Here is a 15971-nt window from a genome sequence, read left to right as displayed (position 1 = left end):
ACAGGCCTAGGCCGGAAATGGCGGGGAGAGGCTTGGTTTCTACTCCAGCCAGGTGCCGGAACCTATAGGAGCCATGGGAGGCGAGGCCACAGGCGACTGTCCAATAGGCGCTCGGGGGCGTGGCAGGGTCTTCTGGCGGACCCAATGGAGCTGTGGGAAGGCGCGGCCCGCTGCGGGCTTGGCAGCCTGTTAGGGCTCGCGGTCTTACCATGCGGCTTAGCTGCCATGTGAGTTCTTCTGCAGCCGCGGCGCTCAGGGGAACAGCATGTCGACCACAGCGGCAGCTCGGAAGCGGGGAAAGCCGGCCTCCGGGCCCGGGGCCGCTGCAGGGGCCGGCAAGCGGCGGCGGAAGGTGAGCATGGCTCTTCCGCGGCTGCCTCGGACCCCGCCCCTGGGACAGTCGTCTTCCCATCCCTGGGCCGGACCCCGCGCCCAGCCCTGCCTGGGTCCCAGCTGGAGGCAGCCTGGTCCTCTTCCGCCCACCAGATCCTAGAAAGCCTTGCACAGGGCCAGGGCCAGGAGCTATTGCGTTTCTGGGTCCTGGGACTCTGGAGGAACCCGAAGAACCTGTGACTAAAGAAAATATTGTACAATTTCCAGGCCGACTCTGCGGGGGACAGGGGCAAGTCCAAGGGTGGTGGCAAGATGAACGAAGAGATTTCCAGTGACTCCGAGAGCGAGAGGTGAGCTCTTCTTTTCTGCCGAGTAGAAGGGGAAACTGAGGCTCTTAGTGAATGGAACATGCAGTGAGTGGGACTAGAGCTGGGTGGAGAACTCTCGACTCTGGCTTTTGGCTCCTAGATCGGGGTTCTTTCCTCCAATTTCTGGTCATCTTTCGTCTGTGGTTTCTCTATAGGGAGGACCCTGGGCCCCAGTGGAACACCTTGAGATCTTCTTGGCTCATGGCAGATCTGGATTGAAAGGCAAGAGGGAGAAGGATGCGAACAAATAGTCCTACTTCCTCAGCCTCAAAGTAGTTGAGACTACAGGATATATTACCACATGCCCCGCCTTCCCTTGACTCTAACCTTAGGGACTGGCGTCAGAACTGTTGGGGATACAGTTGAGCAGGCAGGTGGAGAGAGATGCTATAGGGAGATGTGTATCTTGTAGGCATGTGTTCTGAGAACAGAGGAAGCATGTTTAATTAGGGCCTGGAGCGATGAGGAGTCTCATTGAGAGGTAGGGAAGGCATTCAGCGATCTGAAAAAAGTCTGGGTGTCACTGTTGGAGATAGAAAAGATGGAAGAGTCCATCTAGAGTGTTGAGGGCTTTGAACACATCCTTCATTTCAGCAGGTGATGGGTGTGGCAGCCAGGTTTCAAAGGGCTGGGCAGGTGTTATTTTTAGGGGTGGATTCAATCCAGGGAATCCTGGTACCTTCCTTATAAATTGTGTTTAGAAATTCTGCTTTTGAAACTATGTGTTGCCTTAACTTGTTCACAGAAAGGCTTAGTATGTTTTACAATCCTAAGGTTGGTATGTGTGTTTCATACCAGGACCTGAGCTTTTAAGTTTTTCTTTTTTTATTTTATTATCATTTTTATTTTATGTGTATGTGTGTGTTGCCTGTGTGTAGGTAAGTGCACCCATGTTGTGCAATGCCTGAAGAGGTCAGAAGAGGCTGTCAGATCCCCTGGGAGTGGAGTTACAGACAGTTGTTAGCTGCCATGTGGGTGCTGGGATTTGAACCTGGGTCTTCTGCAAGAACAACCAGTGTTCTTAACCACTGAGCAGTCTCTCCAGTCCCCATCTTTTAAGTTGTATCATGTAGTTATCAGCTACAGAAGAGTGAAAGAAATGTGTCTATACAGAGTGATTATAAAGTAGTGTACCTACCACTTAGGTTAGGAATTACAACACTGGGCTAGAGAGATGGCTCAGTGGTTAAAAGCACTTATTGTGCAACCATGAAGAACTGAGTTCAGATTTCAGCACCCATTCAGCAAGCCAGGTGTGGTCTCACAAGCACCTGTAACCCCAGGACTATGGAAAGTGGAGACAGGAGGCTCACTAGGGCTTGCTGGCTGCCAGCCTTGCCAAAAAATGAACCTCCAGGTTCAGGGAGAGACCCTGTCTCAAAGAAATAAGGCAAGAAAGATGCCCTCTCTTGGCTCTGCACTGTGCGTCTGCATACACATAGATGCATATACCACATACATGTATATATCATATGTGCACACACAAAAAGAACTAGAACCTAGTTAGATCTTGTGATGAAGACCTGGAACCCCAGCTGCTCAGTTGGCTGAGGCTGGAGGAATGTGAGATCAAGACCTGCTTGGGCTATAGAGTTCTAGGCCAGTCTGTGTAACTTAGGAAGACCCTGTCTTTTTTTTTTTTTTTAAAAAAAGGACTGGTGAGATGGCTCAATGGTAGAGCATTTGCTGAGCATGTAGCAAGCCTAAGTTCAGTTGCCAGAAGAAAAGACTTAGGACACTTATGAAATATTTTACTCTTAAAATTTTTGTTTGTTCGTTTGTTTGTTTTTTGAGACAGGGTCTCACAATTTAACTCTAGCTGCCCTGGAATTCACTGTGTAGACCAGGCTGGCCTCAGTCTCACAGAGATCTGTCTGCCTCTGCCTCCCAAGTGCTGGGATTAAAGGTGCGTGCCATCATGCCTGACTGAATCTGTTATTTGTGATTCTAGTTAATAATTTCTTTGGGTTTCTTTTACTGCTTTTTAAAATAAAAAAAATTCTATTCAAAAAACTGGGCATGGTGGCGCATGCCTTTAATCCCAGCACTCAGGAGGCAGAGACAGGCGGATCTCTGCGAGTTCAAGGCCAGCCTGGTCTACATAGTGAGTTTCAGGACAGCTGGGGCTACAGGGAGACCCTGTTTCAAAAAGACCAAAAAAAAAATTCTATTCATGTATAACTTACACATAGTAATATTCATCTTTTGTAGTGTGTAGTTCTGTGAGTTTTGATAGGCATACAGTTGTATAGCTCCCACCACTATGAAGATCCAGAAGGTTCTCCTCACTAATCCCAAACTCTCTTGGCTACTTTATAGTCAACTCTTTCTCCATCCTGTCACCATTGACCACTGTCCCTAGAGTTACCTTTCCCAGAATGCCCTTCTGCTCTTGCAGAAGACCCAGGTTCAATTCCCAGCACTCATATTGCAGCTAGCAGGTGTCTGAACCTCCAGTTTCAGAAGTTCCAATGCCCTCTTCTGACTTCTGCAGTCACTGTACAACATGGGTGCATTTGTATACATGCAGGCAGTATACTCATACACATAAGAATAATTTTTAAAAATTACATTTATTTTGTGTGTATGCATGTGCCAGTGTGCCTGTACTTAGATCAGAAGAACTGTTGGGAGGTGGTTCTTTCCTTCCACCAGGTCGATCCTGGGGATTGAACTCAGGTTGTCAGGCTTAGAGGCAGGTACTTTAACCTGTTGAACCATCTCACTAGCCCTCTCCTTTACTTTCTTATGGAGTTCTGTCTCCTGTGTGTGGGCCCTTAAACAGCAGATTGATTGGTGTGGGTAATCCTTTCTCTGAGAAGTTTTAAAGTCCCTTCTGGAGGAAGTCCTGGGTAAGGTCATAGTGTGTGCTGGGAAACAGCATCTGGTAGACTGGTTGTCTGCAGACTTGTGATCAGAGGGAATGGGCTGCCTTGGACTTCTCAAGACCTACCTCCAGCTCTCAGGAGCAGGTCAAAGCTGGACTTGTCTTTGAGTGAAGGGAATCTCAGCTAGCCCAGGGTCTGGGCCTTAGAGGGGACAGCAAGAAATTCACCAACACATGGCCAAGCCAGCACTAATTTGGATTTACCTGGAACCTTTACCCCAGGGTACAGGAGAGTGCTGGGCTGGTGAGCCTAGGACACCTCAACACATTTGTCTCTTGGATATTTGTTGTTGTTTGTTTTTTGAGACATGGCCTCACTATGTAGCCCTGGCTGGCCTGGAATTCCCTATGTAGACCAACTCACAGAGATCTGCCTGCTTTTGCCTTCTGAGTGCTGGGATTAAAGGCATGTTCTCTCACACTGGGCCTTGACTCTAGAGTTCTGATGGGACTGGCTTCCTTTCTGGGAATGTTTATCATCCTGATACCTGCCTTTTCTGTTCTTTGTTGGATTTCCTGTCCCTTTCTCCTTTAGTTTCTCCTCTTTGTTTGGGAAGCACAATAAAGGGAGAAAAGACCAGTTCTGTGTTACCTTGCACATCTGATGTCTTTTTGTGGGGTAGTTTTTGAGACAGGGTTTTGTTCTAGCCCTGGCTGGGCTTGAACTTAGAGGTAAGCCCCCTTGTCTTAACCCCCAGTTCAAGGATTCTAGATGTGTGCCACTGTGCCTGACCTGACAATATCTTTTTTTGGTTTGTGTTTTGTTTTTTGAGACAGGGTCTCTGTGTGTAGCTCCAGCTAGCCCGGAATTCTCTATGTAGACCAGACTGGTCTCAACTCTCACAGAGTGCTGGGGTTAAAGGCATGTGTCACCATGTCCAGCTTGTCTTTTTTAAGTTTTTTGGGGGATGGTGATTGAACTCAGGACCTTGCAAATGCTAAGTCCATGCTTTACCACGGAGTCGTACCCCTGGCCATATCTTCATTTGTCATTGATGCTGTAACTAGGCAGAGCAGGCTCGCTCTTGTCGGCCTCTCCCTTCTCTTCCTTTTTTGGTGCTGGCTGTTGAACCTAGGGCCTCAAGCATGCTAGGCAAGCACTTTGCCACTGAGGTAGGTCAGTGTTATGTGTGTGCCTGCTTATCTCTATGGTGTCCTAGGAGGCCAGAAGAAGGTGTTGGATCCCCTGGAACTAGAGGTGCAGGTGGTTGTGGGCCACTTGATGTGAGAGCTAGGAACCGAACCCAGATCCTCTGTAAGAGCAGCAAGTATTCTTAACTACTGAGCCATCTCTGCAGCCCCCAGCCCTGCTAGTTTTTAGTTCTGATTTTTTTGTATACAACCTGGTTTCTCTTAGCAGCATGTGGAGCCTTTTCTTTCACCACTGAAATTTCCCAATAATTTTTCAGGTACTTTGGGTACTGAGTGAGATCTTTCAGTTTGGCAGGTCATAGCCTTCAACCTTCAGCATAAGTATCATTGTCCCTGCAGGCTAGCAGGGACAGAGAGGGCATTGAAGAAGCACAGTCCTAGTGGCCAGATGAGAGGGGTAACCCCTTAGACCCAACCCCTTCTTCCCATAGCCTGGCTCCAAAGAGGACAGAGGAGGAGGAGGAGGAGGAGGAGGAGCTGGAGGAGACAGCACAAGAGAAGAAGCTACGCTTGGCCAAGCTCTACCTTGAGCAGCTCAGGCAGCAAGGTGAGCTGTGGACTGGCTAGGTAAAGGCCAGGCCTCTGCCAGGGCCTGCCTGATGTTCCTGCTATAGCTCCAGCCATCTGATGGGTCACTCACACAGCATCCCGGTGTCTACCAGTGCTGCTGGTATTGGCTATCCTGTGTGTGTGGGGGGACAACAGGGTGGGGCAGGAGCTCTCATGGGCCCCTGTTAGCTAGGGCAGGCTAGACCTGCTGGGAGTTGAACCTAGTTTGATAAACAAAGGCAGGAGACTGTCCTGTCTTCCCTCCCCTCTGCTGAGGCAGTCTGAGCTTCCTAAAGGATAGGCACTCATGGCTCAGCCTTGGGATGGAGGGCTAGGGATGGGATGGAAGAGGGGGGATCTCAGCCTTGGTTTTTGTGGACTGGGCTTACCTACACAGAGGAAGAAAAAGCTGAGGCCCGTGCATTTGAGGAGGACCAAGTGGCAGGGCGCCTGAAGGAGGATGTGGTGAGTGTGGAGGGCAGGGTGTGAGTGTGTGAGGGGAGGCTGTTTCTGCTCCCAGCTCCTCACTTCTCTCTCCTCTCTTCGCAGCTTGAACAGAGAGGCAGGCTGCAGAAGTCGGTGGCAAAGGAGGTGAGTGGGCAGGGCACTTTGGTGTAAGGTTAGGAGTCAGTGGACTCAACCTGGGTTGGTGGGCAGATGGCCCATTGGGGCTCAGGCTCTCTGGGTCTTCTTTTGGCATACATTGAATGCTTGGACAGGTATGGTCAGGTAAGGAAAGGTCTTATTCTTGCAGCCTTACTGTCCTTCTGGCCAGGGTGGGTGGGGAAGGATGGTTCTGGGTGGGGAGTGGCCTTTATGCACCCAACCACAGTGACCCAGACCCTGTCTGCTCAGATCCAGGCCCCAGCCCCCACTGACATTCGAGTTTTACGTGGCCACCAGCTCTCCATCACGTGTTTGGTCATTACTCCTGATGACCTGGCCATCTTCTCTGCTGCCAAAGACTGTACCATCATTAAGTGTGAGTTGAGAGTTGTGGGAGTATGTTTGGGATGCAGCCCCTGTGGGACATCTGAGGGCTGGTCTTGTAGGGAACGAGACACCTTGGCAACTAGCCCTGATAGTGGAAGCTCCTGGAAGCAGGTTTGCTACCAAGGAGATGACAGTGGAAGTTTCTGCCCAGTAGTCAGGCTTCTGAGCTCTGTGGCATTGGATACCATGGGCCACATGCAGGATTGGATGGGAAGGTGTTTGAGGTTCTGTGCAGACCTGGGTTTGTGTCCTTGGTCTTTCTAGGTTCCTAACCCCTAATATCTGAGCACAGTCCACACCTACCCACTGTTGTCAGAGGAAGAAATCATACCATCAGTCCCAAAGCACTTTGTTTTTTCTTTCTAAAAAACTTTTGTTTTATGTTTGTGTGCCAGAGTGCCGACACCCCCCCTCCGGAGAGAGGGGTTTGGCGGTGGCGGAACGCAGGGAGAGGATGGATGGGTGGAGGGGTCAGGAGGAACGGGGAGTGGGAAAGATCTGCCGGGACTGCCAGGTTGAACCGGTGCCGGGTTGAATCCTCCGGTGGGCTGTGCAGACCCTACCTGTTTACCTCTTAACAGTTTCACACCCTCTTGAACTCTCTTCAAAGTTCTTTTCAACTTTCCCTTACAGTACTTGTTGACTATCCATCTTGTGTGTATACACGTGCTCTGGCTCACATGTGGAGGTGAGAGGATAACTGAGAATCAGTTTGTTCCTTCCTCCATGTAGGGTCGGGGATTGAACTCAGATCATCAGCCTTGGCAGCAAGTGCCCTTATCCATTGAGCCATCTCACCAGCTTCTACTTTGTTTTTTTCTTTGAGGGAATTGTTGTACGGGATAGAAAACGCCTTGTATATGCTAGACAAGCACTGTCCAGTTGAGCTATACCCCTCTTCTCCAAGGCCCTTTAGCATCGTTTCTCTTTCATGGGCCATGGCTGGCTTTAGGAACTGTTTGCCTCCATTTGACAGATGACAAGACTGAAGGGACTTGTCTAGAGGTTCACAGTGTCTTAACCAGGTCCTCTGATCCAAGTTCAGGACTTTTCCCATGACTCCTTTTCCATGTTGTCCCTTCATGCTGAGGGAGTGTTGCCAGCCAGCCAGCCAGCGAGCCAGTAATCCTATCCCAGTAGTCTCTCTCCTTTCCTGATGGCAGGGAGTGTGGAGAGTGGGCGGAAGCTGCATGTGATTCCTCGAGCCAAGAAGGGTGCTGAGGGGCAGCTGACTGGCCACAGCAGCCATATCCTCTGCATGGCCATCTCTTCTGATGGCAAGTACCTTGTAAGCCTGGGTTGGCCCCAGGGACAGGTGGGAGGCCTGGGTGTGTGGTGTGTGCCTGTGGCCATTGTTGCCATCCCTACAGGCCTCTGGGGACCGTAGCAAGTTGATTCTAATTTGGGAGGCCCAGAGCTGCCAGCACCTGTACACCTTCACGGGACACCGGGACGCTGTGTCGGTGAGCTCTAGATATTTAGTGAATACCTGCTGAGTGGGCTGGGCTTGGTGCTGGGTTTCTGGGTCTGCATCTCCTCTTGGGCATTGAGTGGTGTGTAAAGAACATAAATGGGCTGAAAAGATGAGGAGGGGTGGAGAGAGACCAGGTTCAGCTGGCACGGGGCCAAGGAAGGCCTGTTTGAGGATAGGTAGGTACATCCCTGGTTCCCTACAGGCTCTCAAATGGTATTCACAGTGCTTTGGGAGAGCTGGCTCATTGTGCAGGGTGACTTGCTTGCAGGAGGGCCTTCTGGGCCTGGTCTATGTCTCGCCTGCTGTAGTTGAGTCCCTTTTAACCTCTCTTCATGCACACTAGGGGCTGGCATTCCGAAAAGGCACCCACCAGCTCTATAGTACTTCCTATGATCGATCTGTGAAGGTGTGGAACGTGGCAGAGAACTCCTATGTGGAGACACTGTGAGTGTTTAGGTAGAGGGCGCTCAGGCAGAGGGCGTGTGGATGTGGGTTCACATGTAGGTGAGTTCACATGTGACTCTCTCATTTTGCTCTGTTTCACCCTCCAGGTTTGGGCACCAAGATGCTGTGGCTGCACTGGATGCCCTGAGCCGGGAGTGCTGTGTGACAGCTGGGGGCCGGGACGGGACCGTGCGAGTGTGGAAGATCCCCGAGGAGTCTCAGCTTGTCTTCTATGGCCACCAGTAAGGCTACCTGCTGTGGCAGGTCGGGGCTGTGTGGGCTGGGGGTGGGGCTGGGCCAAGTCCCTCACAGTCCCTCTATCTAGGGGCTCTATTGACTGCATCCATCTGATCAACGAGGAACACATGGTGTCTGGTGCAGATGATGGGTAAGAGCTGCCTTTTTGATGTCTGACCACTGCTGCTGCCTCTGAGCACTTCCTCCCTGTCAGGCCCTGAACTTAACTCATGGAATCCTCCACTGGGGCCAGGTGTGGTGGCACATGCCTTTAATCCTAGCATTTGGGAGGCAGAGATAGGCGGATCTCTGTGAGTTTGAGGCCAACCTGGTCTACATAGTGATTTCCAGGACAGCTGGGGCTACAGGGAGACCCTGTCTCAAAAAAAGACAAAAAAAAAGAAAGAAAGAAATTCCCCACTGGGATCATTTTGGACTAATGACCTGGTCCATATCCTCAGCTAGTGTGTTTGTGTGTGTGTTTCTGTGTTTGTATCTGTGTGAGCCTGGCCTTCCCTGCTGTGCGCCTTCTGTCCTCTGACCACTCACTCACTGTGTTTCCCATCTACAGCTCTGTGGCTTTGTGGGGCCTCTCCAAGAAGCGGCCACTTGCCCTGCAGCGTGAAGCTCATGGGCTGCATGGGGAGCCAGGCCTGGAGCAGCCCTTCTGGGTGTCTTCGGTGGCAGCCCTACTCAACACAGACCTCGTGGCTACAGGTGGGTGCTCTGTGAGGTGGGGAGGATGGAGTGGTGTGTGAGCTCCTGTGGAGGTTGCTCATTGTTCCCCTGTCCCCCAAGGTTCTCATAACTCCTGTGTGCGGCTTTGGCAGTGTGGGGAGGGCTTCCGGCGACTTGACCCTCTCTGTGACATCCCTCTGGTAAGTGGTCTTGAATGCTCGGCCTGTCTTGCCATACTCTGGAGGCCCTGGAGCTCCTGGCCCTGGAATGAGCTCTTTCCATTCTTCTTGTCCAAGGGAGTCTCTTCAGGGCAGGGCCACTTCCTAGCAGAGTCTGGTAGGGACTCTCTCCTCTCCCTGTTCTCCTAGACTCCCTGTCCTAGTCTCCATCCTGACTGTAGGGTACAAGGTAGGGTACAAGGTAGGGAACAACATGGGCATAGAGTGGAGGCCTGCACTATGATTGGTTCTACATGAGTGCCAGCCTGGGTCTGGATGGCTAGACTGGAGCCTTACTTATTGCCAGGAGCTAGCCCCAGGTGGTCCCTAATGCACTTGATGAACACTGTCCCTTTAATCCTAAACATCTCCCTGCCCAGCTGGGTCTCCATCTCCCCTCTTTCCTCCTGAGGCTAAGGCTGAGGCTGAGGCCCCAGGGGGAAAGAGCTGGTCCACATAGCCAGGTGTAGGAGGCAGCAGGGATTTGGGGGCTATGGGAGAGGAATGTTCTGATGTCTTACTGTGTTCCTCTCTCCTCAGGTGGGTTTCATCAACAGCCTCAAGTTCTCCAGTTCTGGAGACTTCTTAGTGGCTGGAGTAGGACAGGAACACAGGTACATGATGTGGAGTGAGGCTGAGGGCAAGATTGTACAGGCAGGGCAGGTTTGGAATGGGAGAGGGGATGGGGGTGGGTCCATCTTAGCTGTTCCCCTCAATCTCTGTAGGCTTGGCCGATGGTGGAGGATCAAAGAAGCTCGGAACTCAGTCTGCATCATCCAGCTCCGCAGAATCCCTGCACCTCCAGTCTCAGGCTCCTGACATTTTGCCCTTATTTAAGTGCTTCCTAGGCTCTGCTCCCCTTTTTGTATTAAAGCCTCCCATTTTGGACTTTGGTCTTGTGGCTTCTTGGAAGGTGCAAGAGGTGTGAGGCGAGGACTAGGAGGTGGCAGATGCCTGGGGAGGGACAGGACTCCAGCAAACTCTCAGCTCTGCCTCTATGGTCTCCTGAGGACCTTTGACTTTTTTCAGGGGACTCTGGGAACCAGCTGGCTCTTGGCTTTTGGTTCCTGAGTGTCCTGCATGACCCCATCAGCCACCTTCTCTCCACTAATCTGGCTTGATAAGAGTCTGAAACTGCTCACCCTTCAGCCAGGAATCCATGGCTTTCCAATTCAGTGTAAAGGCTGGTGCTGGCATCTGAAGGGCAAACTGAAGACAACAGGGCCTACAAGTCAGGCTGACCCCACTTCCCTACCTATGCCAGGTGAGGAAGTTAGAGGGGACAGACTGCTCTTGAAGTAGGTCTGGAGTGCTTAGGGACAAGGTCAGAGTTGGGAAGAGCTCTGTCTTCAGTCTGAATGACAGAACCAGGTGAGGACTCTGCTGGAGAGATTTATCAAAAGAATGCTTATTGAGACAGTGTCACCTTATAGCACCCACTGTCTAGAACTTGCTATGTGGACCAGGCTGGCATCAATCTCACAGAGATCCATCTGCCTGCCTCCTCCTCCAGAGTGCTGGGACTAAAGTGCTCCACCACGCCTGGCTCTCACTTCCTGATTTTACCATTTGGGTGTTATAAGGTGCAGTAGCAGAGAAGGGCAGAGGCTGAGGAGAAGGGGGAGTAGGAAAGCCCTTAGCCCACTGGGCCCAACAGCTGAGCCTCTCAAGGGGTGGTATGGTTCCTTCTGGAGGACGCCACCAGGCTCCTTCCTGCTCCCTGCTCATGAAGCTTCCCTCCCACTGATCTACATTGCCGCCTTTACTCTCCTGGGGCCAAAGGAATCTGTTCAGATTGAGGCTCTGAAGATTCTGTCATGGCTCAGATGTTGGTAGCATTCACTCCTTTGTATGCCTTGCCTCAGTGGAACTTAGCCATGGTGTGGATGTCCCTCCTGAAGGACCTTGCAACACAGAAAAGCTGCAGTGCACACAAGCCCTTTCCTAGTAGAGACTTCTCAGGGAAGAATGAAAGTTTGAGAAGGAGCCCTCTTGGAATTGGAAGTGAAAAACATTTCTCCCATGGCTTCTATTAGCCTTGCTCTGCTGCCTTCAGTTAGATTTTTGTTGTTTTGAGACAGGATCTCCTATGGCCCCAGCTGGCTTGAAATTCACTATGTAGACAATCCCAGGCTGGCCTGGATCTCATAGCAATCTGCCTGCCTCTACCTCCCAAGTACTGGGAATAGAGGCCACCACACTTGGCAATGGTCAGGGTTTTTTGGGGGGAGGGGGGTTTTTGTTGATTACAGGGACTCTCTCTAGCCCTGACTGGCCTGGACTCACTATGTAGACCAGGCTGGCCTCAAACTCAGAGACCAGCCTGTCTCTGCAGACCTTACTGGTGGATTGATGAGGGATGTGAGGTAGCATCAGTCACTGGTGGTCAGTGACTAGGTAGGGTGGAGCAGGATGGGGGAGCAAGAGTTGAGTGGAGGCCTGTTTGCTGCTAAGTGGATAATGAGTTCGGTGTTATTTTATTTTGAGACAGGATCTTGTGCCCAGAGGCCTTGAACTCCATGTAGCTAGGCCAGTTTCAAACTTGTGATCCTCCTGCTTCAGCCTCTCAAGTAGCTGGTGTTATAGCTATGCACTACCACACCTTACCCAGCCAACTGGATTATCGTATTTGTAGAGCAATGGAGATTGTGGGTAAGCACATGTATCTTGTTAATCTAGTTGGATTAAAATTTGTGACTCTTATTTGGAACTATTGGGAGAAATAGTTCTGAAAGGACAAGGCAGGAACTGCAAGCCAGCTATTTTGCTACTCTGTGTGTGTGTGTGTGTGCACATGTGCACATGCATGTGTGTGCATATCTACTGTGAAAGGGAAGGGAGAGTGAGGGAAGGAGCCAGGACATATTTATACATATTTATACTTCCGCCTTCAGCTGTGGATCTGCTGACCAGCCCCCTTCTCGCCTTGAGCCAGTTTGAGTTTTTTCATGTTAGTAAAAATAGACTAATAAGGGGTGGGAGTGTAGCTCAGATGGTAGAATGGCCCTGGGTTAAATTCTCAGCATTACATAAAACAGCATGGAGGTGGGTGCTTGCTTAATCATAGCACTCAGGGAGTGAAGGCAGGAGGATAAAAATTCAAGGTCATTCTTGGCTACATAGTGAGGCCAGCCTGGGCTACATCAGATCCTGTCTTTAAAAAATAGTGTGGGTTGGGGACTGGAGAGATAGCTCAGTGGTTAAGAGCACCGACTGCTTTTGCAGAAGACCCGCGTTCAATTCCCAGCACCCACATGGTGGCTAACAACTGTCTGTAATTCCAGTTCCAGGGTTCTGATGCTCTCTTCTGACCTCTGTGGGCATTGCATGACACAGGTGCACTTACATACATACATAGGTGATATACTCATACACATAAAACAAAAATAACAAGAATTGTGTGTGCATGTGTGTGTGGCTCAGTGGGTAGAGTATCTACTGTACAATCATGAGGAGCTGAGTTAAGTGCTCACATAAAATCCAGTGTGGCAGCACATCTTTAATCCCAGCACTTGGTGGGTGGGGGTGGAGAGGCAGATCCATGGAACATGCTGGTTAGCTAGTCTTGCCAAAACTGAGCTCTAGATTCAGTAAGAGACTTTATCTCAAAAAGGTGACCAGGTGTGGTGGCACATGCCTTTAATACCAGCACTTGGGAGTCAGAGGCAGGCAGATCTCTGAGTTCCAGGCGAATTGGGGCTACAGGGAGACCCTGTCTCAAAAAACAACAAAAAGTGGAGAGTGATAGAGGAAAATATCTGAAGCTGACCTCTGGCTTCCACATACTCATAGGCAGGGCAGCACACACCCCTACATGCACACACACACACACACAGTTAATGAATCTGGATCCATGGTTTGAAGACTAGGTAAGACTACAGAAAGGAAGGGTGGAGGGACAAAATGGAGACATCTATAGGCCCTGAATAGATACACGCCACACTAATGAAAGAATCCAGAAGTCACTTACTCATTGACCACACAAAAGCTACAGCTCTGAGACCCATTGACAACAACAGCCTGTCACTGAGGTAGTCTCTCACAGCATGAGGCAACTTGGGTTCCCTTCTTGTCCCACTTCTGTAGGAAGGAGTGAGACCCAGGGCCTCTGACTGGAGAGGTGTATGGACAGAGATAGTCTGGGTGGGGACGACACTGACTTCTGGCTCTTGTCTCTGTGCCCCCCCGCCCCCAACTTGTTTCTCTTTCCCAGGTCTCTCCTGTGCCATGCTTTTTCAGTGTTCATCTGATTGCTGTCCGGATCTCAGTGCGAAACTCCACCTTCCCTATGCAGGCTTCCACCATCTCAGCCCAGTTATTCCTGCTCTCTCTCATCTCTACTGGGGGCACAGTTCACAGGGAAAAGCAGCAGCAGGACTTGTCTCAATGAGCTGAGGGAAGGGGCTCCGATCCTGGGGCCTTTAAGTCTTTAGGGAAGCAGTTTGGCCCTATTTTACTTTATGCTGTTTTGTCTGTTCATCAGCAAGTGTTTATTTAGTGCTTACTGTGTGCCAACACTGTTTAATATCTGGGGACAAATGTTGGGCTGGCCAAGGGAAGAGACCAAGCTGGCAAATGGGTGATGGGCAATGACCACATGGAAATATATGGGGGGAAGGGGCAGGGAGTTCGGCCAGGAGTAGCATCCACCAAGCTAACCTCCAGGTCTTGCTGGGAGGGCAGACATGCAGGGCTCAGCAGGCCATAGTCACTTACCTGGATTGAGGATGGGGCTGCTGCAGAAGAAATGCCAAGATGGGCTGGAGGTGAAGAGCCCTCTTAGCACAGCCCACTTCCAGAAGACCTTAGTCCTTTTCTCCTGGTGGAAGGGTTAGGAACTTGGAAGGGGGCTGAACCCATTAGGACACTCAGATCTCTTCATGAAGGATTCTGCTGGGCGCCTCCTGTAAGGAGAACTCAGAGGAAAGAGATGAGACAATGGTGGGGATAAAGCAGGAAGGAAGAGGCCCCAGATGTAGGAGCCCGTGAGAGACTGTTTGCTACTGTGACCAAATATCCTATAGAAACAGTGCAAAGTAGGAAGGATGCATTGTGGCTCATTGTTTCAGAAGTTTCAGGCCATGGTCACTTGGTTCCATGTTTCTGGGCCTGTAGTGAGGCTGAACATCATGGTGGCAGGAGCATGTGGCCAGAAAGTAGAGAGTGATAGAGACAGGAAGCAGCCAGGGACAAAATACCTTCACACACTTGTCTCCAGTGACCTACTTTGGATTGGTTACTTTTTTATTTTGTGACCAAAATCTCTGATGTAAACAACTTAAGGGAAGGAAAGATTTATTTTGGCTCATGGTTCAATGGCTTCGTGTTCTTGGGCAAAATAGTATGGCTGTGGGAGTGTGTGGTGGAGGAGCTGCTTCATGGTGAACAGGAAGAGAGAAGGGGAATGCTGGTGTGTGGTTACTTCTCCCCTTTTATTACTTCTGGGCCCCTAGGCCATGGAGATGCTGCCACACACATTTAGTGTAGGTCTTTCCTCAGATAACCTGTAGAAATGCCCTCACAGACACACACAGGAGGCATGCTTTACTAATCTAGGTGATTCATTGTCAGGTTGACAATGAAGATCAGCCATCACATACCTCCTTCAGCTAGGTCTCACCTCCTAAGTTTCCAGCACCTCAAAGTGGCACCACAAGCTGGGAACTCAGCCTTCAATACATGAATGAGCCTTTTGGGGGACACTTCATATCCAAACCATATAGTCTCACAGTGTTCCTGAGGGGGTGTGTATATTATTCCCTCACCTCAGGACTTGACCCCACCCACTGTGCTTAATCCAGATCCCTCATTTGGCATACCTTAGACCTTCCTAGGGTGGGTCAACCCACTGTTCCTTAAGCCCTGTGTTGGCTCTTCCATGCTAACTGGCTGGTGTCTGGGAACTGGTCCTGATGGCACTCAAGGCCCTGTCCATCAATTCAGTCGCTCTTTAGCTGGGCCTTCCTTCGTTTGCTTTCTTTTTTTAAAAAAAATGTTGTATTTTAAAATTGGAAAAATCTGTATTTGGTTATCCTGATGATTAAAACTAGTGATAAATACAGTATAAATGCATTTCCAAAAATGGAGTCTATTTTAGTTAATAAAAATTGGTTTTGAGGGGCTGGAGAGATGGCTCAGTGGTTAAGAACACTGGTTGTTCTTGCAGAAGACCCAGGTTCGAATTCCAGCACCCACATGGCAGCCAACAACTGTCTGTAACTTCAGTTCCAGGGGATCCGACAGCTTCTTCTGTGCTCCACGGGCATTGCATGACACGGGTACACTTACATGCAGGCATAACATGCACATAAAATAAAAATAATAAAGACACAGTCGGGAGTGTGTTAACTCTACAGAAAAAGACACTGAACAGTTTAAAAGCAAATCTTACACAGCTTTACATTTCAACTTTTCTTTAAAAGAAATGACTTCTGTACAAGGGCTTAAGTGCTTTATAAACAAGGAAAAAAACTGCTCTAGGACAAGCTTATCATTGTCACCTTCCTCTTCCTCCTCTTCTACTTTTTCTTGCTCTTTTCAGCCTTGACATCAGGGTTTGGGGTTTTGGGTTTTTTTTTAACTTTTACAAAAACTTCATTGATAATTTCATACATGATATAAGGATTAGATACAAGCTC

The 15971-nt window shown here is 49.9% G+C and overlaps 2 protein-coding genes across 2 annotated transcripts in view; both read left to right on the top strand.

The window, feature by feature from the left end:
- The first annotated feature begins 126 nt into the window (after positions 1–126).
- Positions 127–10222, top strand: Rrp9 (ribosomal RNA processing 9, U3 small nucleolar RNA binding protein). Its single transcript, XM_008849735.3, has 15 exons — positions 127–352; positions 601–683; positions 5172–5287; positions 5687–5754; positions 5839–5880; positions 6145–6271; positions 7446–7570; positions 7653–7745; positions 8100–8200; positions 8308–8442; positions 8526–8588; positions 9009–9154; positions 9236–9315; positions 9874–9947; positions 10059–10222. The coding sequence occupies exons 1-15, from the start codon at positions 266–268 to the stop codon at positions 10150–10152; spliced, it is 1434 nt and encodes a 477-aa protein (XP_008847957.1). The 5' UTR covers positions 127–265; the 3' UTR covers positions 10153–10222.
- A 3838-nt stretch (positions 10223–14060) lies between these two features.
- LOC103747578 (IQ domain-containing protein F1-like) overlaps positions 14061–15971 on the top strand; it is a 20543-nt gene continuing 18632 nt past the window's right edge. Inside the window, 1 exon segment of the mRNA XM_029554312.1 lies at positions 14061–14099. Within this exon segment, the coding sequence (XP_029410172.1) occupies positions 14061–14099 (39 nt within the window).

The sequence above is a fragment of the Nannospalax galili genome, unplaced genomic scaffold, assembly GCF_000622305.1.
Source record: "Nannospalax galili isolate Female #2095 unplaced genomic scaffold, S.galili_v1.0 scaffold851, whole genome shotgun sequence".
Classification (NCBI taxonomy): domain Eukaryota; kingdom Metazoa; phylum Chordata; class Mammalia; order Rodentia; family Spalacidae; genus Nannospalax; species Nannospalax galili.
Note: the sequence above shows the minus strand (reverse complement) of the source record. Positions and strands in the feature narration are given on the sequence as shown.